The sequence below is a fragment of the Ovis canadensis genome, chromosome 6 (genome assembly GCF_042477335.2).
Source record: "Ovis canadensis isolate MfBH-ARS-UI-01 breed Bighorn chromosome 6, ARS-UI_OviCan_v2, whole genome shotgun sequence".
NCBI classification, from domain to species: Eukaryota; Metazoa; Chordata; class Mammalia; order Artiodactyla; family Bovidae; genus Ovis; species Ovis canadensis.
The window spans coordinates 129,631,154-129,655,911 of NC_091250.1; the positions used below are offsets into that span (position 1 = coordinate 129,631,154).

Here is a 24,758-nt window from a genome sequence, read left to right on the forward strand (position 1 = left end):
TTAAGACAAACATTTCCAGAAGAAAAATGCATTGGTTAGCTCAAGGTTGGAGAAAAGTTAAGTTCAGGTGGAACCAGGTGTCATCATGGAAACACAGAATTTTAAGAGAAACCTCTTTTTAAATTTGTATAGAGAAGGGGAAAAAAATATAACACTAGTTTGTTTCCTCCTGCCCCTTAAGAGAGAGATAAAAATGTTTGACACTCCTCCGTTTGGAGACCCCTGGCCTTCCTGCTTGTTACCCTCTCATTATGGGATGACTGGGTCATGGAGGGAAGCTGGGGATGGTCCTTTTTGGAAGTCAGTTTTCTGTCCAGAGTCAGGGACACAGTTATGTGTTTTCCCAAGGTCAAAAACACTTGGGCAAGTGCATCGACCTCTCTGACTTCAGTTTCCTCTTCTGTAAAGTGGGAGGAACCCCCAATTCTCCAGCAGCAGCCGCTGAGAGGGAAGGGGAGTCAGGGCCCAGTGGGTGTCAGGACAGCAGGTGCTGAGCAGAGGCCGGCCTGACCCCACTCTTGTCCTGTTCCTGGGGGGGTCCAGGTCCAGCACCATGACGCCATCACCGGGACTCACGCCGTCAAGGTTGGTGACATGTTTGTGGAGCACCTGAGCACCAGGATGGAAGGGGTGCACAAGCTGATGGCCTCCATCATCCAGGACAGGTCTCCAGCAAACTCAGGTACGCGAGGTCCCTGGGGGCACAGTGGGCCATGGCAGGCGTCTGCCCGGTTGCGCTGCCCAGCTCTGCCCTCCGCTCTGTGTCTGTGTGCAGTCTCATCCTACCTTCAGAGTCTGGAAGGGCCCTGGGGACCAGGGGTGCAGCATCCAGGAACTCTGCCCATGCAGACTGGTGTTGGGAGGGGAAGACTTTCTCAGTAAGGGACTAAGAACTGGGTTCTTCCGGTTCCTAGTGGGGCTGGCTATTCCCATGAGCTCAGACGAGTGACTGACTCCCCAAGCAAGGTGTAGGTGGAGACCCCAGAAAGGCATCCAGCCATGGGAGCTGCCTGGGCAGAGGCCGGGGACTGGACAGTGTGTGCGGTGTTCAGGGATCTGGGAGTCACTGGACATGCTCTCATCCTGGGGCACATCTGGTGGAGGACGGAGCAGAAAGAGAATCCCGGTTCATATCAAAGAGACCTCCAGTGCTGACCTTGGTGATTGACCTTGACCCTTCAAGCTCCAGAGAACTTGCTATACATTTCCAAGCTCTCTAGCTTTGGAACCAGGCCTTAGAACATGGGTCATCTTGGACAGCTGACCCTTCTCTCTGCACCTCAGTGTCTGCGCCAGTAAAGTGGGCTGACAGAAAGAGATGAGTGAGGAGCTCATGGACCCTCATCTCTGGGTGGACGCTCTCCCACCCATCCTGGGAAGCAGGACCCAGCTTGAACAGATGAGGAGGGGGTTGGACGTCAGAGCCCATCTTTCTGCTTGTCCTTCCCCTTGGACTCTGCAGAGCTGGTCCCATCTGCCTCAGTTTCTCTTGTTCTGAGGGGCACCAGGGGTGAGGGGTGGGTTAGGCGGCAGCAGTAGAGCCTGTTCTGTGTGTGCAGGCCCAGAGCCTGGGGGTCGCTTTGCGGTGGTCTACAACCCGCTGGCCTGGACGGTCACCACCATCATCACCCTGACTGTGGGCTTCCCTAATGTCAGCATCACAGATGACTCAGGCCACCCTGTGCCTGCACAGGTAAGGGGGACATCCTGTCTATGGTACATGCCCTGTTGCTGCCCCTGCTCTGCGCAGGGCCCCCAGAAGTGGGCATCTAAAGGGAAGAGGTGACACGCTACCCTCACTGTGAGGAGTGTCCGATGGCTGAGTCACCATCAGGGTCAGTGGATCCACCCGAGGACTGACCCTGGGCTTTGGGCATCTGAGTTGACCAGAAGTCTGCTCTACCTTTCCTGCCTTGGAAGGTCTTATGGTATCTTCAGCTCCATGGGAGGCATCCATCCACTGTCCAGCCTCCCATTGGGAATATATATATATGTGTGTGTGTGTGTGTGTGTGTGTGTGTGTGTGTGTTCCTGTGTACATTTCTACTTCTCATGGGGAAGCCAGCAATAGTCTTCATTGTACATCTTTATGGAGAGACTGTCATAGGGGAAGTCCCCAGCTATGACACCCACATCCTGTGTGGTCCCTCCTCATCTCATTCCCAGACCTGGAGCTAGACTTGGTTCTAGAGGTGACCCTACTGTTACCAAGCCAGCCATTTCTTGAAGAGGTGAGAGAGGCAATGCCATCAGTCCATCATTCCAGGCCCGGCCCCAGATGAATGCTCATCCCTGGACTCTGGAACCGTCCTGGGATTCAAGAAACAGACACAGAAATGGACAGTTAAGGTGTGGGGTGATGACCTGGCAGGCAGGGCAGTGATCCTTAGCCGAGACAGAGGAGGAAGATTCCTCTATGCCAGGGTTGGGAGACATGAGGGTGCTGGGTTGAGTAGACCCAACACATAACATCCCCCTGCCCACCCAAAGACACCACCCATTAAATGCTCTAAATGCTCTTAAATACTACGGAACACCTAATATGTGCCAGGCATTACTCTAGGCACCAGAGAAACTTTAATAATCACGTAGACAATGATCCCTGCTCTCATGGGGCTTCTAGTCCAGTGGGGGGATACAGGAAAGAAGAAAATAAGAATGTGTAAGAGTGACAGGTGACAACTGTGGTGGAGGAAATCCTTCAGGACAGGTTTGGGGTGTGAGGTGGCAACAGGTGTCTTCTTTAGCTCAGAGAAAGGCTGTGCTGGAGACTGTGAAGTGAACATGAGTTTCTTCATAGATTCCCCCACACCCTCTGCACAGGACTCAGAAATGACATGTGTTCCCTAGAAAGTGAAGGACCTGCTGCATGGACCCAGTGTCCTCATCCAACTCCCTTTCTTGAATCAGATGACATGGAGATGGATAAAGTCCTGCAGGATAATCTGGAAACCTCCCTCCTGGGGAAAATTGGAGGATTAAGAGACAAGGGAGCCCCTTTCAAAGAGGTCAAGGGAACAGCATGAACAATGGCTCAGAGGCAGGAACAGGAGGGAATGTGCAAACAGGACAGGTGGTTTGCAGCCCCGATGGAGAAAGAGAAAGGAGGGAGAAGAGGTTGAACCCTTTTGAGCAGGGAGGGTGCAGGAGGGGAGCCAGCTCAGCCCCATGTTGAGTGACACAACTGTCTCTGTGCAGAGCAAGCACTCCATCCGCCAGGTGTGTAAGCCCAGGATTTCCAAGGAGACTGAGGCACCTTCCGTCCCTGACATCCATCATTCATCTTGTCCCTCAGGCCTTTCAGGTCCAGAGTTCAAAGGAGATGCCCTCTGCCTATGACTTGCACGTGCTGACCACGATCCCAGGACTCAGTTACCAGCACTACAGCATCCGGCCCAGCAGGAGTTCCCAGGAGGCCACTGGGGAGACTGCACCCTTTGTGGCCAGCACCCAGCATTTTGGACACAGACTCAGGAGACGTGGCGGACAAGTGGGCTGCCACCTGGTACCTGTGGAGAATGACTGCTACACCGTGTTCTTGGACACAGATACCAACCTGATGCACAGCATCTGGGAGAGGTGAGGTGCAGTCATTGCTGCCTCTGAGGCCAGGAGGACCCTGGACCTGGGCAGGTGATGCCCCACATGGGTCTCCATTTCCTCAGCTGCAGGGCGAGGGTGTGATGGTGGGGGAGCTCCCTGCAGTGCAAACAGGTTTATGTCTAGTTGTGGAAATCTAAGCCAGGTCCATACAGCCTTTCTTGAACTTGTTTATTCCAAAGATTTTAATCCTCAGAAAATGGGGTATTTACTAACACACCCTGGGAAAATATACTAATCATGAGATCACCTTTTTTAAAACTGAGAGCCACATGAAACCCATCTATTCACCCATGGTCCCATCCACTATGCACTGACGCAACCACTTATCTACGCACCTAACCTTCCTGGTTTCCATCCCTCATCCATCCATCCTCCATCCACCCAACCATCCAGCCAGCCATGCATCACCCATCCATCCATCTGTCCGTCCACCCATCCACTGAACTATTCACTCACCACCAGCTATTCGTTGGGAGCAGAGAGGGCAGCTGAGCCCCGGGAAAGGCCCCCAGAGTTTGAAGTCAGCACTGTCCATGGTGCGGTCACACCATAGGCGGTTTCGATACCTCTTCAGCTCTTTGTCCAATGCACCTACTTCTGTTTCTTGATGTGATCTCCCAACAGGAGCAGAAGTTTGCGAGGGAGAGGGGCAAGGAACCTGGGGTGGGGGGCCGGGCACTGGGCAGAAAGAGAGGTAAGGAAAGAGAAGGAAGAGGCAGCCAGAGAAAGGGAGGAAGACAGGGCACATTGGTCTGAGGTGAGTGTCACCTGCAGCTCAGCCCTGTCATCTGTCAGCAGTCTGCAAGCACAGACCTGGACTTGGGGCTCCCTCCTCCAGTCAGCCCACAGGTCCTTCTTGAGAGGGCATGAGGCGCATAGTCAGGGCTGACTGCAGAGAGTGCGGTGGAGCAGAAGAAATGGGCTGTCACCCCAGCAGGCTGTGAGTGACTGCCCCCCCTCCTCCGAGGGGTCATGCTTTGAAAGGTGGAGTCTGCAGGCCAGCTTAAGCTCTGTCATCGCTCAGGCCCCATGCCCCTTCTGCAACACCCCTGAACAGCCAGGTCCACCTCGCCACCCCATTCTTCCCTCCCTCAGGAACCCTGTCCCTAAGCCAGGACCCCACACGGCGCTCCCCAGGGGGAGGGCACATGTCCTGCTGGCCACCTTCTTTACCCTGTTTGTCTTCAGGTGCTTTTGTCTCTGGGGAGGACAGCGTGTTCCTTATGGGGCCACGCCACATCCCACTAGGGGAACCACCAGTGCCCGCTGCAGAGTCAAAGAGGGGAGGCTGCGGGGACTGAGAAAGGGTGGTGCAGAGTGGGCATGGCAGGGATGAGGCCCCTGGAGCCAGATGTGAGGCCGAAGGGCAGGAGGGAGTCTGTGGGTCAGAGGAGGGGGCAGTGGTTCCTGGGAAGGACCCACATGTGCAAAGCCTAAGGCAGGGAGCCAGCATGTGCACAGACCACCCCAGGGCAGTTTTGCAGGAGGAGGGCCTTTGTTCTTTTATATACATCAAGGGTGTTGCTGAAATTCGCATACTGTCCGGGTCATCACTTTACGCTGTACACATCTGTGCTGTTCCCTGTGATCATAGCGTTGTACAGGCATCTCCACACAGATTGGGACATTTACATCACCCCCAAGAGAATGCTCACATGTCGTCTTTTCACCTCCTTCAGGGACCTGGCTTCCCTGCTGGCTCAGATGGTAAAGAATCCAGCTGCAATGCAAGAGACCTGGGTTCAATCCCTGGATTGGGAAGATCCCCTGAAGGACATGGCAACTCACCCCAGTAATCTTGCCTGGAAAATCCCATGGACATAGGAGCCTGACAGGATAGAGTCCATGGGGATGAAAAGAGTCTGACACCACTGAGCAACTAAGCAGACACACAGGGCTACCCAGCTAGTGGAATCTCCTGGACTTGCTTAGTTAAGAGATTTCATTCAATGGAATCACACCCTCTGGGGCCCTTTGGAGCCTGGTAGCCTTCACGCGGTTGTTGTTGTTCTGTTGCTACCGCGTGTCCAACTTTGTGACCCTATCAATTGCAGTGCCCCAGGCTCCTCTGTCCTCAACTCCCTCCGGGAGTTCACTCATATTCATGTCCACTGAGTCAGTGATGCCATCCAACCATCTCATCCTCTGTCACCCCCTTCTCCTCCTACTGTCAATCTTTCTCAGCATCAGAGTCTCTTCCAATGAGTCTACACTTCTCAACAGATGGCCAACGTATTGAAGCTTCAACTTTAGCATCAGTCCTTCCAATGCATATTCAGGGTTGATTTGCAGTTTGATCTCCTTGTGGTCCAAGGGAGTCTCAAGAGTCTTCCCAAGCACCACAACTTGAAAGCATCAAATCTATGCCTTTATGGTCCACTTCTCCCACCTTTGCATGACTATTGGGAAAACCATAGCTTTGACTATACAGACCTTTGTCGGCAAAGTGCTATCTCTGCTTTTTCAGTATGCTGTCTAGGTTTGTCATAGCTTTCCTTCCAAGGAACAAGTGTATTTAAATTCTTGGCTGCAGTCACCATCTGCAGTGATTTTGGAGGTAGAAATTAAGTCTGTCACTGTTTCCATTTTTCTCTCTTCTATTTGCCATGACGTGATGAGAACAGATGCCATAACCTTAGTTTTTGAATGTTCAGATTTAAGCCATCTTTTTCACTCTCGTCTTTCACCCTTATCAAAAGGGTCTATAGTTCCTCTTCATTCTCTACCGTTAGAGTGGTATCAGCTACATATGTAGGGCTTCCCTGATAGGTCAGTTTGTAAAGAATCCACCTGCAATGCAGGAGACCCAAGTTCAATTCCTAGGTCGAGAAGATACCCTGGCGAAGGAATAGGCTACCCACTCCAATATTCTTGGGTTTCCCTTGTGGCTCAGCAGGTAAAGAATCCACCTGAAATGCAGGAGACCTGGGTGTAATCTCTGGTTTTGGAAGATCCCCTGGAGAAGGGGAAAACTACTCACTCCAGGACTCTGGCCTGGAGAATTCCATGGACTGTAAAGTACATGGGGTTGCAAAGAGTCGGACACAGCTAGGGATTTTCACTTCCACTTTCATCTGCATATCTCAGATTGTTGTTCTGATGGCAGTCTTGATTCCAGCTTGCGGTTCATCCAGCCTGACATTTTGCATGATGTACTCTTCCACGCAGCATCATATTTCCAAGTTTCACTCACATTGCAGTGTGAGTGAGACCCAGTTCCTCTGTGGGGCTGATTTATATTCCATTGACAGATATTCCTGGGTTCATTTATCCAGTCCTCACCTCATGGACATGTGGGTGGTTTTCATTCTGGGGCTTTTGAGAATTAGTCCACTGTGAATGTGCATGTATAAGATTTTGTGTTGACAAAAGCTTTCCTTTCTCTTGGGTCATTTCCTAGGAGTGAAATTGTTTGGTCACAGGAAACTCTATGTTTAACACTTTGAGAAATTGTTGGCCTGTGTCCCACCCAGCTGCACCATTTTTCTATCTTATCCAAAACTAGGAGGGTCTGATTTCCCCATATCCCCCCTACATTTGTATTAGCTGCCCATTCCATATAGCTACCCTAGTGCTTGTGATGTGCTATTTCATTGTGGCTTTGATTTCCAGCCCTATGGACTGTAGATGTTAAGCATCCATTCATGGGCCTCTTGGCCATTTGTGCATCTTCTCTGGTGAAATGTCTTTTTAGATGCTTTGCCCATCTCAAAACTTGGCCGTTCTTTACTGTGGAGTTGTAAGAGTTCTTTCAACTTAGGAAAAATTACCGTGAACAAACCTCGTGAAGGTGATGGAACTCCAGCTGATCAATTTAAAATCCTAAAAGATGATGTTGTTATAGTGCTGCACTCAGTATGTTAGCAAATTTGAAAAACTCAGCAGAGGCCATCGGACCTTAAAAGGTCAGCTTTCATTCCAGTCCCAAAGAGGGGCAATGCCAGAGAATGTTCCAACTACTGTACAGTTGCTCTCATTTCACATGCTGGCAAGGATGTATTCAAAATCCTTTAAGCTAGGCTTCAGTGGTATGTGAACTGAGAACTTCCCGGATCCAGAGGTCAAATTGCCAACTTACGTCGGATCAGGGAAAAAGCGAGGGAATTCCAGAAAAACATCTACTTCTGCTTCATTAATTATACTAAAGCCTTGGATTTGCATCAGAAGAAACTGTGGAGAACTCTTAAAGAAATAGGAACAGCAGACCACCTTACCTATCTCATGAGAAAACTGTATACAACTCAAGAAGCAACAGTTAGAACTGGACATGGAATAAGCAACTGGTTCAAAATTGGGGAAGGAGCTCCTCATGGCTATATAGTGTCACTTTGACTATTTAACTTATATGCACAGTGCATCCCATGAAATGCCAGGCTGAATAAATCACAAGGGGGAATCTAGATTGCCGGGAGAAATATCAGCAATCTCAGATATGCAGATGACACTACTATAAAGGCAGAAAGTGAAGGAGGAACCTAAGAGCCTCTTGATGAAGGTGAAAGAGGAGAGTGAAAAAGTTGGCCTAAAACTCAACATTCAAAACACTAAGATTATGGCATCAGATCCCATCATGTCTTGGCAAATAAAAACAGGAAAAATGGAGAGAGTGACAGATTTTATTTTCTTGGGCTTCAAAAATTACTGCAGCAGGTCATGATGTAACATGAAATTAAAGATCCTTGTTCCATGGCAAAAAAGCTATGTGAAATCTGCACAGTATATTAAAAAATAGAGATATCATTTTACCAACAAATATCCGTATACTTAAAGCTTTGGTCTTTGCAGTAGTCTTGTGAGGGTTTGAGAGTTGGACCATAAAGAAAACTGAGTGCTGAAAAATTGATGTTTTTGAAGTGTGGTACTGCAAAAGACTCTTGAGAGTTCATTGGACTGCAAGGAGATCAAACTAGTCAATCTAAAAGGAAATTAACCCCTGATATCCATTGGAAAGACTGATGCTTAAGCTGAAGCTCAAATACTTTGAGCATGTGATGGGAAGAGCCCATTAATTGGAAAAGATATTGATGCTGGGAAAGATGGAAGGCAAAAGGAGAAGGGGACAGCAGAGGGTGAGACGGTCAGATAGCGTCACCAACTCAATGGACATGAATTTGAGCAAACTCCAGAAGATAGTGAAGGGCAGGGAAACCTTGTGTGCTTTAGTGCATGGGGTCAGAAGATTCAGACATGACTTAGCAACTGAACAACAGCAACAACCAGGAAAGGGACAGGATCTGATGTCATGTGAGCTCAGGTGGGTCCATACCACTCTTCTCCAAACCAAGTGCATGAGCTTCACTGAGTGAGCTCACAAATGTCACTGCTGCACTTAGGAGGTTGTTTGTGTTCCCCCCTTGGCCCAGGCTGGCATCTCCAGAGGCTCTATCAGCCTGGGTCCCAGAATGAGGATGAGATGGCCATGACGATGACACTCTTTTCTCTTTCCTTTCTATGCAGGCAGAGTAACCGAACAGTACGGGTGACCCAGAGTTTCATGGAGTATCATGTGAAGAGTGATGTCAATCATGGCTCTGTTTCAGACAATTATGTGTTTACACCCAGCGGTGCAGCGGAGCCAGCGTGGGAGGCTGTGAGGATGGAGATCGTGGAGGGGCCGCTGGTGACTGAGATCCGGCAGTACTTCTACAGGTGAGGGCGGCCCCCTGGTTGTGCTCAGCTCATGGAGGTGCTCACGGGCAGGGGAATGAGGAAATGAGGGCCCGTCATGCTTCAGACACCCAGCTCCTGGACCTGGGCTTGGCACACGCTCCTTCCTCCATGGAAGTTTGATGAAGTCATGAGCTGCTCCAGTCTCTGCGGTCCTGCTCTGCTTGCCTGCGCTGTGTCACCTTGGTGGGACCTAAGTCCAGAGGCGGGACAGGGGCCCACAGTGGCAGAGATGAGAGCAGTTCTTGTGTTTTCATGAGCAGGACAGATAGAGCCGCCCGGGTATGACTGGGTCATCAGAACCTTCCGAGAACTGGGTCCCTCCTGTTCTATTGCCTAAGCAAGCTCCCTGTATCCCTGGCGGCAGGAAGGATGGAGGGAGGGAAGCAGAAGGAGAGGAAGGAAGAAAGGAGAAGGGCGGGGAGTCCAGAAGGCTCCCAAGTCTTGACCCACCTCTCCTGCTCCTCCTCCAGGGAGGTGAACGACAGTGAGCCCACATTCGCCATCTACTCCCGGCTGGCCCGCGGGCCCCAGGGCTCTGACGGGGAGCTGCTCTGCCATCGCATAGAGCAGGAGTACCGGGTGGGCCCCTTGGAGCTGAACCGCGAGGCCATCCTGAGGACAAGCACTGATCTGAACACGGGGCGGGTCCTCTACTCGGACAACAACGGCTACCAGATGCAGCACAGGCCCTACCGGCAGAACGTGTGGAACACCATCGCTCGGGTACACCCTGAGCTGTCCTGGGGTGTGGCAGCCACAGATCCAGTCCTGGTGGCCATTTTCTAGAAGGCAGGAGAGCCCCCTTAGGTCTAGAGCATCTCCCAGAACCCCGCTGCCCTGTGTCTGTCCCTAGGGGCTGCGGCCCAGGCATGTTCAGACCTGGTCTCAGAGTCTGGGGCCGCCGTGTGTGAGGTGTGTCCCTGAGGTTTCCTATGTCCACCGCAGGTCCTACTCAGTCAATGGGTGACCCACTGGGGGTTGCTTGAAGATTAAGCACGTGGTATCTGGCTAGGCCTGAATGGGGTGTGACCCTTCTCTGCTGCTCTGAGCTGAGCCAAAGCCTGGCTGCCAGGGAGGGCTGAGCAGGGGCTGAACTCCAAAATCAGTCAGCTCCCAGGGCCTCGCCCTCCAAAAGCGTGACCTCGGCTGAGTCCCTGGGTGTCCCTGGGCCTCAGTGCTCTCCTGGGAAGTGAAGTGTGCTGAGTGCTGGGATGATCCAGGGAGCAGGGCCGTGCTGACCACCCCCTGAGCCTCCGTCCCTGTTAGTTGTCTCTCCTTCCACTGGGGCCCTGAGAATGGGTGTGGTTCCTCCCTGCTCTGTCTTCCTTGAACCTCTGTCCCTTCAACTCTGCAGCTGTTCCTCACCCACTGTGGCCTGGGCTCCAGAGAGTCTGGGGAAATCAGCCCAGGACATCTTGCTGCAGTAGAACAAACAAATAGAAAAAAAGGTTGTATGAGCACTTTCCTGCCCAGACACCAGCCCCTTTCTATTTGGAACCCCTGGCTGGGGGCCATCCCTGACTGGACTGGAACAGATGCCTCATTGTCTCCCTGCACCAGGGAGACCTTTTGGGCACATTTTATAGATGGGGAAACCGAGGCTTGGCCTGGCTGGGTCCCCCAGGGCATAAGGGCAGTGGAGCTGGATTTGAAACCCAGTGTGTCCATCTCAAAAGTCAGAGCCCATCCCATCACTACTGTGCCACCCAGGGCTGCTTCTGTGCCCATGCAGGAGGCTGCCTGGGGCCAGAGGGAGACCCCAGACCTGCTGGCTGACCTGGCCCTCTGCTCCCACCACCAGCCTGCCAATGTTTCTGTCCACAGAATTACTACCCCATGGTCCAATCGGCTTTCATCGAGGACTTACCAAGCAGGCTGGTGCTGCTGTCCGAGCAAGCGCATGGCGTCTCCAGCCAAGGGAACGGGCAGGTGGAGGTAGGAGGAGGCCCCTCTGGTCACACTCGGGGACCCCACGGCCCAGGCAGGCCCAGTCAGATAGTTGTCCCCTGCAGGTCATGCTCCACCGGCGGCTGTGGAACAATGACAAGTGGGCCCTGGACAATGACCTCACACTGAACGACTCCTCGGTTGTCCACCCAGTGCTCTGGCTCCTGCTGGGACCCAAGACCCTCACCAGTGGCCTGAGCCAGAGGAGCGGGCTGGCGCTGCAGCACCGGCCCGTCGTGATGCTCAGAGAGATGAACGGTGAGGTGGGGGGTCCTTTCAGTGCACCTGTCATCACTGCCCAAGGTGAGGTGACCTGTCTAGTGCTGGAGCTGAGCTGGTGCCTGCAGGGATCTGGGCTACTATGGGGCAGAAAGTGACCAGGGACCTCAGATCTAAGCCCCTCCTTGTAAACATGGGCATCCTGAGGTTAAAGAAGTTTCAGTGACTTGCTCAAGGTCATACAGCTAGTATGAGGAAATGAAACTCCTCTTTCAAGAGCAGAGATCTCAGAGAAAGGTTCTGATTGGCCCCAATCAAATCATGTGACCTGAGCCTGACGAATCCCTGTGGCCTGGGAACTGAAAGGGGATGGCACCTCCAGATGGAAACCAGAGTTGAACAGAGCATCTCCTGGAAGAGAAGGGCTCAGTCCCTCTGGGCAGAGGCAGTGATAGATGACAGCACGGGAGCTGGCTTCCCAGAATTGTTCACAGAGCAGGTCTCTGTGTAAACTCGCTGCATTTTCTGGAAGAAATGGCATCTTCTCTCTGGTCTCAGTCTCCCCGTCTGCAGTTTTGAAAGAGCTGGACTAGAGATTCAGGGCACTTTGGGCATTTGCACCAGCAGGTGCTTCCGGCTGCCTCTGGTGTGGTTGAGGGAAAGAGATCAGATTAAATGGGGGCCTTAGTGTGGAGAGCTAAGAATGCTGAGAGGAGAGTTTGGCCCAAAGCCTCTCCTTGTTGTCCACCTGCCTTGCAGAAACTGCCCACAGAGGCAGTTGGAATGGTTCTTGGAAGCAAGAGGCTGTGACACTCCCCTCAAGTGTCCACCTGCAGATCCTCAGCATCCCCGGCTGGAAATACAGCTCGAACCACACAGAGCACCTGCGGACTCTCCAGAAAGGTGAGGCAGGTGTTCAGGTGTCCAGACTCACTCCTGCCTCCCCATGTCAGCCAGTCCCCCAGCCCTTCACCATACAAAGGACTCTCCTCAGAGTCGTCCAGGCTCTGTGAGTTCACCTGGTTCCCTTCTGCCCAAAGAAGAATCTGAGGCCCTCAGGGAGGCAGGTCACCCAGCAAGCAGGAACAAGGTGCATCTGGATGACGTCAGATGCTGTGACTGTGTACAGAGGGAAGCCCCCAGAAAGGGATCAGGGAGGGCTTCCTGGAGGAGGAAACAACTGCCAGGAACCCATTATTCATATTGGGGTTGCTGCACCTTATCTGCTCCCTTAACTCCATGCTTCTCAAAAGATGGACTGACTGTGCCTCAGCCACTCCCCTGCTCCAAGAGACCCACCAAGGGCTGGCACACTCCAAGTATCTGTGAAATGAGAAGGTGGAAAAAGGCAGAGGCCAAAGGTTATCTTTGTACCTGATAGAGGGGTGTTGCCAACTGTGGCTCAACTCTGTAGATATGAGAATTCTAACACTGACCCACAGCATCTCCACTTGTCACAGAAGGTGAGATGGGGGAGCCTCAACCTGTGGTGACAGAGCCTCCTCTACTGTTACGTGTGTCAGGCTAAGTGCACTGAGAACGCGTCTTCCAGGGGCAGCTTGTGCCAAAGAGGAGGCCAAGGGGGCTGGGCTGGGCAAGTCCATCCTCCTAGAGAGACATCGGTAGAGACTGAATCAAGGGAGCCACAGGGGATGGCGTGAGGCCTGCTGCCTCTCATGATGCTTGAATGCTCAAGGAATCTCCACCAGCATGATCATTGCCATCATGACCATTGTCTTCACCATTATTGTCATCACCATCACAGTCATAACCACCACACCATCATCACCATCACCACATTCACCATCACCGCCACCATCACCATCAGCATCACCATCACCACCACCATCAGGACCATCACCACCATCACCACAATCACCACTCCATCATCACCATCGCCACCATCATCACCATCAGCGTCACCATCACCATCACCACCATCATCACCATGATTACCACAATCACACCATCATCACCATCACTGCCATCATCACCATCAGCGTCACCACAGTCATCATCACCATCACCACAATCACCATCACCGCCATCATCACCATCAGCATCACCATCACCATCAGGACCATCACCACCATCACCACAATCACCACTCCATCATCACCATCACCACCATCATCACCATCAGTGCCACCATCACCATCACCACCATCATCACCATCATCATCACCATCAGTGCCACCATCACCATCACCACCATCATCACCATCATCATCATCACCACCACCATCACCACCATCATCACCATCAGCGTCACCATCACCATCACCACCATCACCACCATCATCACCATCATCACCATCACCATCACCATCAGGACCATCACCACCATCACCACAATCACCACTCCATCATCACCATCGCCACCATCATCACCATCACCGCCACCATCACCATCACCACCATCACCACCATCATCACCATCATCACCATCAGCATCACCATCACCATCACCATCAGGACCATCACCACCATCACCACAATCACCACTCCATCATCACCATCGCCACCATCATCACCATCACCGCCACCATCACCATCAGCATCACCATCACCATCACCATCAGGACCATCACCACCATCACCACAATCACCACTCCATCATCACCATCGCCACCATCATCACCATCAGTGCCACCATCACCATCACCACCATCATCACCATCATCATCATCACCACCACCATCACCACCATCACCACCATCATTACCACAATCACACCATCATCACCATGATTACCACAATCACACCATCATCACCATCGCCACCATCATCACCATCAGTGTCACCATCACCATCACCACCATCATCACCATCATCATCATCACCACCACCATCACCACCATCATCACCATCATTACCACAATCACACCATCATCACCATGATTACCACAATCACACCATCATCACCATCATTACCACAATCACACCATCATCACCATCATTACCACAATCACACCATCACCACCATCACCACCATCATCACCATCATTACCACAATCACACCATCATCACCACCATCACCACCATCACCACCATCATCACCATGATTACCACAATCACACCATCATCACCATCACCACCATCATCACCATCAGCGTCACCACTATCATCATCACCATCACAATCGCCGTCACCGCCATCATCACCATCATCATCATCACCACCACCATCACCACCATCATCACCATCATTACCACAATCACACCATCATCACCATGATTACCACAATCACACCATCATCACCATCATTACCACAATCACACCATCATCACCATCACCGCCATCATCACTATCAGCGCCACCACAGTCATCATCACCGCCATCATCACCATCATTACCACAATCACCACCATCATCACCATCAATACAGTCGCCATCACCATCATCACCATCAGCATCACCACAACCATCAGGACCATCACCACCATCACCACAATCACCACACCATCATCACCATCACCGCCATCATCACCATCAGCGTCAGCACTATCATCATCACCATCACAATCGCCGTCACCGCCATCACCACAATCAGCACAATCGCCATCAGCGTCACCATCACCATCACCACCACACCATCATCACTGCCATCACCATCACTACAATCACCATCACCACCATCACCACCATCACTGCCATCACCAACATTATTACCATCACCATCATCACCACCACCACCATCACACCATCAGGACCGTCACCATCACCACCATCACCACAATCGCCACCATCACCACAATCGCCACCATCATCATCATCATCACGGTCATCATCACCACCATCACACCATCAGGACCGTCACCATCATCACCGTCACCCCCATCATCACCAACATCACCATCTTCATCACCATTATCCTGGTCAACTTCATGTTCGGCTCTGAGAAGTCCTTCCCTGGTTCTGGAGCTCCAGTTCCTAATCTCAGCATTTGAATGGAGACAAGAGACATTACAGACCTCTTGGGCTGCAGTAACAAGGAGCCCACACGCTCTCAGTCCTCACACAGCACAGGTCATTTCGTCCCTGTGCTCTATGGGGTCGGCAGCATGGGTCTTCTCATTTGGTCACCAAGGACCCAGCAGGTGGAAGCTGTATTACAACACATTTCCTAGGTCTTGGTGGCAATGACCTGACACATTAACCCTGAAGATGGCGCCTCATCTTCAGGATTATGAGGCCATACCACCCTTCACAGTGGCCAAGCCAGAGAGAATCTTCCAGAGAACTGGAAAGTGGAAGGACGAGCCCAGGAAAGACCCCATCAGTGAATAAGAATCAGTGCCAGCTTCAGTGTGGGTGGTGGGAGGTGGTCACTTTGGTGCACCTCAGGTGGAATCCTGCCCCTTCCTTCTTTATGCACACCAGCTGCGTGCCTGGGCAAGTGCCGGCCCCTCTCTGAGCCTTGTTTGGTCATCTGAGAAGTGGGGCTGTGTTAGCTGCCTCCGAGGGAGGGTGAAGATGTGAAAGGGAGGTGAGAGTATAAAGTGCCAGGCCGAGACTGTGTCCTCATGCCACCTTCTTCTGTCCCCAAGACCGAAAGCACGAGCCCAAGGCAGACCTCCGCCGTGTCCTGCTGCGGCTCCAGCACCTGTGTGAGGTGGACCAGGACCCGGTGTTGTCTCAGCCTGTGACAGTGAACCTGAGGGTAACCTGCCCCTCCCATGTACTGTGACATCACTGAGTCAGGCCCCCAGGAGGAGGCACCCTTGGGAGACAAACCCTGGTGACTGGGTGTTTGCTGGGGCAGCCACACCTGCCTGACACCTTCTGGAAGTGCTGATCCAGCTAGGCGCCTCGGAGCAGCTCCTTTCGGCCTCAGTTCCTCATCTGTAAAATGGGACTGCCCCTCCTCCCATCGGGACTTGCACTACAATGAATGTAGGGGATGCTGGGCCCCGGGCCCTGGTGTGGCTGCCCTTCTTCATCAGGTTCTCTGCTCAGATCTGGGGTCAGGGTGCTCACCCCTCCCTGTGCTCTGTCCTGCAGTCTGTGCTGGGGGGACTGGGCTCCGTGGTGTCCGTGGAGGAGCGCTCACTAACAGGGACGTGGGACATGAGGATGATGAGCCGCTGGACCTGGAGCACGAGGGACCCTCACCGCCACAGAGGTTCGGACACCCTGGTCCTGACCACGCCCCGGGTCCCCAGCCTGACCCCCAGCCAGACCCCAACTCTGCTCCTAAGGCCTGTGTGACCTTGAAGTGGTGCCCTCCTGCCCCAAGTCTAGGTCTTCCTGCATCTACCACAGAAGATTCACGAAGTCTTCAGGAGAGCCATCACACAGACTATGTATGTAAGTTGTGTGTGCATGAGTCCAAGGCCACACACGCTCTCCCTGCCTTGGGTGAGTCTCATCTTTTTTTTTAGGTGAGCCTCATCTTGCAAGCTGGAGAAGGCAATGGCACCCCACTCCAGTACTCTTGCTTGGAAAATCCCATGTATGGAAGAGCCTGGTGGGCTGCAGTCCATGGGGTCACTAAGAGTTGGACACGACTCAGTGACTTCACTTTCACTTTTCACTTTCATGCATTGGAGAAGGAAATGGCAACCCACTCCAGTGTTCTTGCCTGGAGAATCCCAGGGACGGAGGAGCCTGGTGGGCTGCCGTGTATGGGGTCGCACAGAGTCGGACATGACTGAAGCGACTTAGCAGCAGCAGCAGCATCTTGCAAGCATACCCTCAGGGGTTCTGACATTTGCCCTGCTGTGCATTGCACTGTGACACACAGTTAGCTCCTGCAAACCACCACCTGCTTTACTACTCTATCTGTGCTGTTCCCTCTACCTAGAATGCCCTTGTCCCCTTTATGTGGGCATCTCCTAATGGGGCTCTTCCAGGTCCAGGGCTGAATCCAGGGCCTCCTCTGCTCTCCCCTCTCCCTTAGTTTGCTCTGACCCATTTAGCTCCTCTTTGTCTACTGCACACGGCATAGTCTGGCTACATAGGTAGACACTTTGTCAGTCTTGAGAGACGGATTGATAGAAGGCTGGTTAGTTGGGGAAAAAAGGGTATAAAGAAGGGCGGAAGGTAAGTGAATGCTGGACAGGTGGGTGATTGAGTGATAGATGGTTGGAAGGATGAAAGGAAGGAAGAAAAGAAGATGGATGGGTGATGGATGGGTGATGGGTGGGTGATGGATGGGTGATGGATGGGTAATGGATGGGTGATGGATGGGTGATGGATGGGTGATGGATGGGTGATGGATGGGTGATGGATGGGTGATGGATGGGTGATGGGTGGGTGATGGGTGGGTGATGGATGGGTGATGGGTGGGTGATGGGTGGGTGATGGATGGGTGATGGATGGGTGATGGATGGGTGATGGATGGGTGGATGGATGGGTGATGGATGGGTGGATGGATGGGTAATGGATGGGTGATGGATGGGTGATGGATGGGTGATGGATGGGTGATGGATGGGTAATGGATGGGTGATGGATGGGTGATGGATGGGTGATGGATGGGTAATGGATGGGTGGATGGATGAGGAAAGGAACGATGGAAGGAAGGAAAGAAGATAGAAGATGGACTGTTGAGTAGATGGGGAATGGATGGGTGATTAAATGATGAATGTTTTGATGGATGGATTGATGCATGGATGGAAGGATGGATGGATGACCATGTTTCAGCCCAAGGAGGAGGCCTAAACCCCAGGGTGTGACCCCCCAGGGGAGTCCATTGAGATCAAGGGCAGGGCCCACTAATGGCCTTACTGATAAAGCTCTTAGGAACTGAGTTCCACACCCTATGGGAATAAGAGGCCAAGAGGGACCAGGGCCCCCTCATGGCCTCAGTGAGAAAGCTCTTATGCACATATACAGGGCCACAACCCATGGAGATATGAGGCTAAGTGGGGCCAGGACCCCCTGTACATGCCTTCACTGTGCTGTCCCTCAGAGGAGGCCAGAAATGAAAGAGTCCCCCCGGCAGTGCAGTCCTGTCAAGATAGGTCAGCTGAGGGTTATAACCACCGTGGGAGCCACAGACACAGCAGGAGCCATGTTGCCAGGGGGATGCGGAAGGAGGGGACCTGACGAAGCGGGAGGTCCAGGGGCCGTGCTGGACAGACCCTCTCTGCTCCCAGGCAACTCCAGTCGGCCCTCGCCACCGCCAGGAGGCCCCGAGGTCACCATCTACCCGAAGGAGATCCGGACGTTCTTCATTCACTTTCAAGAGCACTGAGCCCTTGGCAGACTCTTGCTCCCAGGACACAGAAAAGCAGCCTAGAGGGATGACTGGGACGCTGCCAATCTGGTGGGCTAAGGGCAGGAAATGGATGGATGGGGGTGTCCTGACTTCTTAAATAAAATTGCATTAAGGACCTATGTCTTCCCCTGCCCACTGGAGCCAGCCCTCTCTCTCCTCTCCTATCACAGGCGGGAGCTTCACACACGCTCACACTCCTGCTTCACCTGCAAGAATCAAAGCCAGGAAGTTCTCCCAAAGACAGAAGGAAATAATCTCCAGTGATACCAAAATGCCTGCAGCCTTGCTAGATCTCAGCAAGTGCACCAGTGTTAACAGTGGCCCTGCTGTGTGACTAGTGACCTGAGGTGCCAGGAGCCAGCACGGTGGGGACAAGAGGACTTCACAGCCCATGGTTTCTGTGTTGGGAAAGCTGTGGAAAGGTTATTCCTGGCTGGAGCTGTAGAAACACCTCACAGATACAGCTTGAGGCCCCCTCTTCCTGTAGGGTCCCCTGCATCCTGCACTGGGAAATATCTGCACTCCCTGCAAAAAAGAAATGCAGACAGGAAATCTATCACTGAGCTGGGGCAGACATATTGAGGAGTCTGTTCGGGGTGACGCAGGCACCCAGCAGAGGGCTTCTTGTGGTGGCCCCAATGCTCTCTCAGGTTGGATTTTTTTCCCTAAACAGAACAAGGGAAACACAGCAGCTACATGCAGGAAGGTGTTTCCAGTCTCCTCTTCCAGAGGAGTCTTGAAAAAGTTGAGGATGGTTGAGAAAAGAGACCACTGGGCACTATCCTCTGGGAGGTGAGGCAGGCAGCTGCGATGGGTGCTAAGCCTGTTTCAGCATTATGAATTGTTGGGAAGGGTGATGTCCATGAGCACTCATGGGGCTGGCTGAAGTCAAGGGGCCCTCTGATCTTTTGCTGCCTTGACCTGGAATGGCAAGAGGTGGGGTGGCCAAGCAGAGCCTTTGGGGGTCATTCCAAGAAAACCCCCAAAACTCCCATCTGGGCTGTTGGTGGAGCCAAACTCCCAGGTTCAGGGGATGTCAGGATTGTAGGGGGCTCTCAGGAGATATCTAACCAGGTCACTTCTAACAGGACACCTCACCTGGACCCTTGGAGGGGCACCTAGGGATGACACCAGATCACAGCCCACAGGCTGTCAGGATCTGTTTGCAACAGAGGTCCTCACACAGAGTCTGGGACCAGCCAGGTGTCCCAGATCCTAGAGCTTCTTCAGATCTTAGAAAGAGACCAGTGGTACCTGTCCTGTATCACAGAGCACCCAACAGTGGATCTAGGGCAGCACCCATGATCACAGGCTCGATGTGTCTCCCCAAAATTTGTATGCCGAAGTCCTAACCCCTAGCACCTCAGAATGTGGTTATACTTGGAGATATGGTCTTTAAAGAGGCAATTAACATAAAAGAAGTTATCTTGTTGTTGTTGTTCAGTCGCTAAATTATGTCCAACTCTTTGCGACCCCATGGACTGCAGCACTCCAGGTCTCCCTGTCCTTCACCATCTCCCGGGGTTTTCCCAAGTTCATGTCCATCGAATCCGTGATGCTGTCCAATCATCTCATCCTCTGCCACCCTTTCTCCTTTTGCCTTCAACCTTTCCCAGCATCAGGGTTTTGTCCAATGAGTCAGCTCTTTCAATGAGATATTAGGGTGGGTCCCAAGCCAGGCTGACTGGTGTCCTTGTGAGAAAAGAAGACTAGGACACAGATGCACAGAGAAATGACTGTGAAGACACAGTGAGAAGATGGTCGTCTACACATCCAGGAGAGAGGCCTCGGAAGGAAACCAACTCTGTCCACGTCTTGGTCTTGGACTTCCAGCCTCCAGAACTGTGAGAAAACAAAATCCTGTTGACTGGCCCACCCAGTCCCTGTTACTTTGTTATGTTGACCCTGGCAAAGTCACACGAACACTTGCATTTACACAGTGAGGACATGACATACACAGGAAGTAGCGTGAATAAGTGCTATGAATGCCCGCACACCCATCAGGCCATGTTTACCAGCAAAGAAGTTAAAAAGCAATGTTTCATTTTCAGAGCTTTTCTAGGTTTCAGAACTACAGCTGAGCAGGTGTGGACCACTGTAAACTCATAATCAATTTAGAATAACTGTTAAATCATAAAATGTACTTATTAACCTAAAGTCAATTCTCAGTTTCTACTTATATAAATTTTAGAGGATTTAGTTAACAAATCCCTCCAAGTATCACCAAGGAAGGGCAGACACCAGAGGGACACAGGAGCCTTGAACTTATTCATATCCATGATAAATCTCCAGGGGAAGACCTGGGAGGAGGGTATTCTGAGCATCAGGCTCCGATGGACCCTGCGGGGAGGGACCCACTGATTGGCTTAGAAAAATGTGCTTCACACATCATTGAAAGAAAAAGTGAATCCGAGTGTAACCAAAAGCAAAGATCCAGCTGCCTGATGCTCAAAAGCCAATAAAGAAGCAAGGATTGTGGAAAGTAAAACTTGCTTTATTTTGGAGCCCCACAACCAGAGGGGTAGGGGGAGGACAGATGCCTGTCCAAAGGCTGACCCCCTGCCACTGACAATCAGTGGGCAAAAGCTTTTATAGACAGAGGGAAGGGGCTACATGAAGAAACAGCACAGTCAGCTCTGACCATCATCGTCAAATTCATTCTTTAGCATCAGCTTGATTGTTTTAAGCACAGTTAATCTTCAGTTCTTGCAGTGGTTTGTTCCCATCTCCTTGAGGCCAGTTCCTGGAATTGTGGCCGCCTATGCCATAGCTACAGTCTGGTCATGTAGTTACCTTCTTCCACCCGGTGGGGGTTTCAGTATCTACGAGAAAGCTCACAGAATATGGCTCAGAATATTAGTCCTTAAGAAGGAACTAATGGTCCCTGGCTCTGCTTAATGACAAAACTATAATTATTTAGTCTTATTGGACTATCTTCCTTTGTTTCTGCATTTTCTCACTTCTGTGATTAAACTTGGCTAAGTGTTTCCACAGGCAAAAGGCAAACAGAGGACATATAGGGAGGGGGGCCATAGGGCCTGGCTCCATGTCAAGAACACCCTCATATTAGTTTTCTTAGGGCTACTGTAACAGAGTACTTCAAACTAGGTGGTTTTAAAAAAAGAAAAAATGTAATTTATTCTATCACAGTTCTGGAGGCCAGGAGTCTGAAATTACGGTGTCTGTGGGGCCAGATTCTCTGAGGCTCATGGGAAAGGTTGTTTCTCACCAATTCCAGCTTCTGGTGACTTCCGGCAATTCTTACATCACTTCCCATTCTTCCCCTATTTTCACATAGCCATCTTCCCTTTGTGCACCACCACCCCCCCTTAAAGAACATAAAAGCAGTCATATGGGATTAGGGCCCTGCCCTGTGCCATCAGGACCTCATTTTAACTCGATTACATCCACAAAGATTCTATTCCCAGATAAGGTGCTGTTCACATACACAGAGCATTAGAGCTTCAGCAAATCTCTGGGGAGATACAATTCAAAGAACTGCAACCCTACATGGTAAAGTTTGTGTCCCTGTGGGTGTGGAGAGATTTCCAAGCACCAAAATATTCTGGGAGAGCCTAGTGAAAATTTCCAAGACATGCCCAAGACCTGTTTTTCAGGAACAGATGGGACTAACAGATCATGGTATTTGTTTTTGAGCAAGTTGTGGCATTGTTTGTGACAGCTGTAAATTGTGAATAACCCAAAGATCCCTTGACAGCCAGATGAGGAAAGCGTGCAGTTGGTCTCAAAGTGTGACCCCAAGACCAGCAATACCAGCATTGCCTGGGAAGCTGTGAGAAATACAAACCATCAGACCCTACCCCAGATCAAATAAATCCAAAACTCTAGGGTTTGGGCCCAAAAATGTGTGTTTCAACAAGTTCTACCAGTTTTTCTGATGCACACTCAAATCTGAGAACTGCTGCCAGAGAACACTCCCCACCATGGTGGCGCTAGTGGTAAAGAACTCCTCTGTCAGTGCGGGAGACATAAGAGACTCGGAGTTGGATCCCTGGGTCAGGAAGATCCCCTGGAGGTGGGCATGGCAACGCACTCGAGTGTTCTTGTCTGAAGAATCCCATGGACAGAGGAGGCTGGTGGGCTAGAGTCCAAAGGGTCACAAGGAGTCAGACACAACTGAATCAACTTAGCACACATGCACACACGCACATACCTACCCACATCAACACAGGTAAGTCTTATATATAAAACTGGTAAAAGAAGCAAGATACAAACAAACAATTATGATTCCACTTATATAAAGTTCAAACATGGGGGGAAAACTATACCATATTATTTATGATTACATTTATAGCTGATAAAACAATAAAGAAAAGCCAAAAATAAATAACCAAAAGTCACAAAAGGGGTTATCTCTAATGGGGAGTGGGAGGGCTGGATGAAGAAGAGCTGTCTCATGACTTCCCTGGTGGCCCGGTGGTTGAGAATCCACCTGCCAGTGCAGGGGACAGGAGTTCAACCCTTGATCCAGGAAGATCCCGCGTGCCTCAGAGCAACTAAGCCTGTGCACCACAACTGCAGAAGCCCTCCCGCTCTAAAGTCCATGCTTGGCAACAAGATAAGCCACTGCAGTGAGAAATCTGTGCTGCAAAAAAGAGTGACCCTCGAGGGGGGCGGTCCTAAGATGGCAGAGGAATAGGACGGGGAGACCACTTTCTCCCCCACAAATTCATCAAAAGATCCTTTGAACGCTGAGCAAGTTCCACAAAACAACTTCTGAACGCTGGCAGAGGACACCTGGCACCCGGAAAGGCAGCCCGTGGTCTTCAAAAGGAGATAGGAAAAGATAAAAGATAAAGAGACAAAAGAGTTAGGGACGAGACCCATCCGGGGAGGGAGTTGTTAAAGAGAAGTTTCCAAACACCAGGAAATCCTCTCACCAGCGGGTCTGTGGGGAGTTTTGGAATCTCAGAGGGCAACATAACTGGGAGGAAAAATAAATTAAAAAACCCACAGATTATGTGCCTAACGGCAACTCCCGGTGGAGAAGTAACCCAGACACTCGCACCCGCCACCAGCAAGCGGGGGCTGAACAAGGAGGTGCGGGCTGCATTGCTTAGGGAAGGGACCGGGCCTGAATGCCCTGAGGACAATCTGAGGGAGCTAATGTGACCTAGTAATCTAAACTGTGGGATAGCCAGAGAGAGAGAAAAAAAAGAGAGAGAGAGAGAACTTTCCCACGAAAAGCTATAAACTAAGGCACTGGGGGGCCTGCTCACAGAAGAAAGGACTGAGCGAATCCCAGAGGAGAGCTAGCCAGCTGCGGACCAGCCCTTCCCCCGCTGGAGGCAGAGAGGCAGGTGGCCTACAGCCAGAGCCAGAAAGGGGCAATATCGGCCCCAGAGACAGCATCCTCTACCAAACTGTGAGCAGGCTCCCAGTTGCTAACCAAGTCTTCCTAGGATCCTGGATGGTTGACATCCACAGGGAGGGTCACAGTCAGAGATCAGCTCCCCAGAGGAGACATATGGCTCTCCTGAGACAGCGCTCCCGCTGCGCAGCCAGGAAACCGAGCGGCTGTGACTGGGAAGGTGATAAGACACACCGCCCCACCTGAGGAGAGTGCACGCGCCAAGTACCTGGTCACCTGAGCTGCTCAGACCTGGAAAGGGCATGAAACGCAGGCCCAACCGAGTCTGTGCCTTTGTGGAGTACCCGAGAACCTGAACCTGAGTGGCTTAGACCTGGGAAGTGTGCACAACCCAGGGCCCACTTTAGACAGTTCCCCTGCAAAGCAACCTGGAGCCTGAGCAGTGTAGACTGGGAAAGCACACACACCGTGAGCAGGGGCAGACCCAGTGTGGCCCAGACACTGCAAGCACTCCCCACACACGCCAGTGACATTTGTTTGCAGTGTTCCTCCCTCCCCACAGCACGACTGAACAAGTGAGCCCTAATAAGTGACCACCTTCACCCCCTTGTGTCACGGCGGAAATTAGACACTGAAGAGACTTGCAAACAGCAGAAGCCGAAATAAGCACAGAGAACCACTTTGGAAGTGACAGGCGCAACAGATTAAAACCCTGTAGTTAGCACTGACTACATTGGAAGGGGCCTATAGACCTTGAGAAGTATA

The 24,758-nt window shown here is 51.6% G+C and overlaps 1 protein-coding gene across 1 annotated transcript in view; it reads left to right on the forward strand.

The window, feature by feature from the left end:
* Positions 1 to 18,776, forward strand: part of LOC138442944 (epididymis-specific alpha-mannosidase-like) — a 59,092-nt gene extending 40,316 nt beyond the window's left edge. The window contains exons 9-20 of the mRNA XM_069595059.1: positions 544 to 682; positions 1,560 to 1,693; positions 3,305 to 3,579; positions 9,061 to 9,252; positions 9,744 to 9,996; positions 11,098 to 11,208; positions 11,286 to 11,507; positions 12,237 to 12,342; positions 15,469 to 15,476; positions 15,998 to 16,102; positions 16,444 to 16,564; positions 18,540 to 18,776. Of these exons, the coding sequence (XP_069451160.1) occupies positions 544 to 682; positions 1,560 to 1,693; positions 3,305 to 3,579; positions 9,061 to 9,252; positions 9,744 to 9,996; positions 11,098 to 11,208; positions 11,286 to 11,507; positions 12,237 to 12,342; positions 15,469 to 15,476; positions 15,998 to 16,102; positions 16,444 to 16,564; positions 18,540 to 18,637 (1,764 nt within the window). The 3' untranslated portion in view covers positions 18,638 to 18,776. The remainder of the gene's footprint in view (positions 1 to 543; positions 683 to 1,559; positions 1,694 to 3,304; positions 3,580 to 9,060; positions 9,253 to 9,743; positions 9,997 to 11,097; positions 11,209 to 11,285; positions 11,508 to 12,236; positions 12,343 to 15,468; positions 15,477 to 15,997; positions 16,103 to 16,443; positions 16,565 to 18,539) is intronic.
* Positions 18,777 to 24,758: the final 5,982 nt, after the last annotated feature.